General features: G+C 43.1%; 1 protein-coding gene across 3 annotated transcripts in view; it reads right to left on the reverse strand.

Moving 5' to 3' along the window:
* The window catches only part of CUNH12orf4 (chromosome unknown C12orf4 homolog), a 40,284-nt gene that overhangs the window by 36,394 nt on the left and 420 nt on the right, over window positions 1-3,470 (reverse strand). For all 3 annotated transcript variants that reach the window (XM_019516016.1, XM_019516017.1, XM_019516015.1), the window contains exons 2-3: window positions 1,482-1,677; window positions 1,105-1,250 (exon numbers count right to left, since the gene is read on the reverse strand). In XM_019516016.1, the coding sequence (XP_019371561.1) occupies window positions 1,105-1,250; window positions 1,482-1,677 (342 nt within the window). The remainder of the gene's footprint in view (window positions 1-1,104; window positions 1,251-1,481; window positions 1,678-3,470) is intronic.

The following is a 3,470-nucleotide window of genomic DNA, read 5'->3' on the forward strand; positions in this document are numbered from 1 at the left end:
ATGCCTGTCTGTGATGATGTAAACCACATGTGCTGCACATGCAAGCGTTCAACATGCTGCAAGTTAGCAGCACGGTGGGTTTTGTTATCAGGAGATCCTGGTGTCAAAAACAAAAAACACAAACAAAAACAAAAACCAACCAAACATGCCAGAAAAAAAAAAAAGATTAAACTGCCATAGTTTAGCTTTCATGTATTGAAGGGTAAGAGCATGCACACCAGCAGTTTTTACAGGGTAGCTACCTCAAGTAACTTGTGCCCATTCCTATCAGTTTTTTGTCTAACCTGTTCTTAACCAGTGAAGGCTATCCCACAAGCTTCCCAAATAATTGTTTCCAGTATTTCACCACTCTAACAGAGATAAATGTTTCATAATAACCCACCTACATTTCTTTTGCTACAACTTAAAAGCTGTTTTGTTTTTGACCTCCTCACACTGGTAACCACTGAGTACAACTGATCACCTTTTATGGATTACAGAACTTATGTTGCCCCTTATTTTTCTTTTAAACTAAAGAAACCTAATTCCATAAATACTTTTCTTATAACATTGAGAAAAAATAACTTACTCTTATTTTTTAATTTGGACACTCTCCCAATTAGTCTAGTCTAATCTTTCCTAAAGTATGGTGCCCCAAACTGGACAAGTATTCAAGCTAAGGCCCCATCAGCACAAAGTACAGAGGAATAATTACCTCCTAGCTTTACATATTAACAGGTATGTCATATGTCCCAAAGCAAGATTTGCCTCCACCTCACCTAAACAGTACCACATTCTCACATTTAAATTTGTCACCCACTATAACCAGATTCTTCCATGCTGCTGCCTACAGTTACTCTACGTTTTCTTTTTGTGCTTTTGATCTCATTCCTACGTATAGAACTTGTCTTTATTAATCTTCTTGATGATAGCTTGAGATCAACAGGATGACATTCAATTAAAAAACCTTGGATTATGGACCTTTAGGATGATGTCCTAAAGTTTTGTAGAAATAATCAGGTGCATGGGATGATCAAAGGGAATTCCAGGGCATATCCATGTGTGTGGTAGTAGAAGCCAACAATACCAAACCCCTGGAATTTCCTATTTCAGACTTCGTCTTACCTCTTTATAAGCTTTAGCCCAAGCACCTGCCAGATAGCTGAGCTCTACTTTTCCTGATTTCACAGCTTCCAGCGCTGCCTCAGCTTCTCTATCATAATCTTTTATAGTTTCCTCTTCTATGAACTTACTAAGACACTGCTTTAAGTCTGTTTGAAACAAACAAACAAACAATAATGCTTCAAAGATTTTCATGGATAGAAAAAAAAGAAAGGTTTAAATAAGTTTTCAGAGTTCATAAATTTGCTAACCACCCACCTTCCTACTACTGATTATCTCAAACAGCTAAACATTATTTTTAAAAAGTCTAATCAATGATATCCTCTCCTTTGGCTCTTCTAGTACATATGACACCAATCACTTTCATATCAAATTCTTACCGTTTTCTATAAAGCATGGCAAGTTGTGCAGAAGCATTAGACGTCCATGCAAATGACTGACATTTTCTTGCACAGGGAATTTGAGAGGCACTGTAAGTACAAAACGCTGATTTCCAGCACTGAATTTATATTCAAATTCTCTCTCTCTTGTGCAGCTTCTTCCTTGGTTGGCCTTCATCTTTGATTGACTTTCTGAATAATCAGCAAAAAGCAGTGTCTTAATATAAAAGTAAAATGTCAACAAAAGGAGAGAGAGACACACAAAAAAACCACATCTCTGATAATAATTTAAAAACTTTGGGGAAGAGGATCTAATGGCCAAATCAAAATTTAAATGCTTAAACCCATGTATCGTTCCTTAAATAGATGGCCCGATTTTCAGATGTTTTAACTAACTGGAAACCTTCACTGATTTTAGCACCTAAATGCAGAAACTAATTCAGTTCCCATTCTTGAAAATTTTGGCCTAAGCTCCCAAATTTAGATGCACTATTGCAACAGTGGGAACTATTGTGAGTAATCATACAGCCTTCTGCCCTTGTAGGCTCATGAATCAAAGAAAGCATGCATCTGTATTAGGATCTCCCTTCCCCTCCACCCAGACCTCTTGAATTTAAGACAAGAAGCACAGGTGTGGAAAGGGGGGTGGAATAGGGACAACATCCCTTTTAGAAGTGAGAGAGTGTAAGAGTGGCAAGATCATTTTAATGAGTTACAAAACTGCAAACGACTATCTGCATTTCTCACAAACCACATGCACAGGAGACTGGAAGGAACTTCCGCGTTGACTAAATCCAGTCCCTGGGGATTACTGAGATCCACATACACTTTTTGCATGGTGTTTTTACCCAGCAATCCCCTGCAAAGTTGGCTTTGTCCTAGTGACAAGAACTAAAAAAGCATAACCAGTTGACTTAGGCCCATGACTGCAGGAAAGGTTCCACCTTTTGCATGCCACAAGCAAGTATCATGCGATCAATCATAGCATGCCAACAGGCCACATATTAAAATCACTGCAGTTTATTTCCTGCTGTTTCAACAAGCAACTTCTTTGCAGCAGTGATCTGCCCCTTTTCATCCTGGATAAACTGGCTTAATGTCTGGCACTGTAGTATGCATCAAATGATACTTGCAAACAATGCACAAGCACGAAGTCTGTCAAGGGCCTTTGTTTCACCTTCCAAGCGTAGGGATGTGGGGAAGATGAGCCAGCAGCTCTCCTGTTCTGAATGAACACTTGTGTTAAAGAATTAGGAACTAGAAGCCCCTAGAGCCACATCGCTCAACACTTTCAACAAGTGGACCAAACCTTGCTATCAAAAAGGGGCCGAGGACCACATAGAAAAGCACTGCTCAAAGTCCACCAGCTCTTGGTCCAGACTCTGGCTGGAGCCACTGTTTTCACACAACTCTGGAGCCCATGGCAAAAGAGGGAGTGGCAGCAAGATTTGCCCCAGGCTCCAGAGGTACACACAGTGGCTACGGCTCAGAGAGCTCACGGCACACGTGCAGCTCTAGAAAGAGCAGTGCAGACATGCCTGTTTGCTCATGCCAGGCTTCGTCGGGCACATGCTGGTGCCGCCGTGGACCCAGGGCTTTTAGCCTCATTAGCCCTGTGCCAAATGCCAGTGTTCGCCTTGGGGCTACAGGGAAAAGCAACAGGCAGATACAGGCAACCATGCCAGTGCACCCCACTTCTACAGCAGGGAGCCCAGCCACCACAGCAAGCCCTAGAAGAGAACTTGGAGGCTGCTGGGCTTCCCTTACCAGCCCTGGACAGATCCCATACCCCCCAGCCCTAGCTCGGTCTCTAATGGGGTGGGGGCACCACTGCTCCGCCCCCTCCCCCGCTCTCGCGAGACTTGGCAGCGCGCTCCAAACCCAGCACCCCAGCCAGCCTAGTGCGACGTCTCTACCTCTCCCCCCAAGAGCCACGACCCCCGCGACTTCACGGCCCGGGGTGCACGTGGAGGAAGACCCCTGCTGCCC

This window comes from Gavialis gangeticus, unplaced genomic scaffold (genome assembly GCF_001723915.1).
Source record: "Gavialis gangeticus isolate Ggan-Ray unplaced genomic scaffold, GavGan_comp1, whole genome shotgun sequence".
Classification (NCBI taxonomy): domain Eukaryota; kingdom Metazoa; phylum Chordata; order Crocodylia; family Gavialidae; genus Gavialis; species Gavialis gangeticus.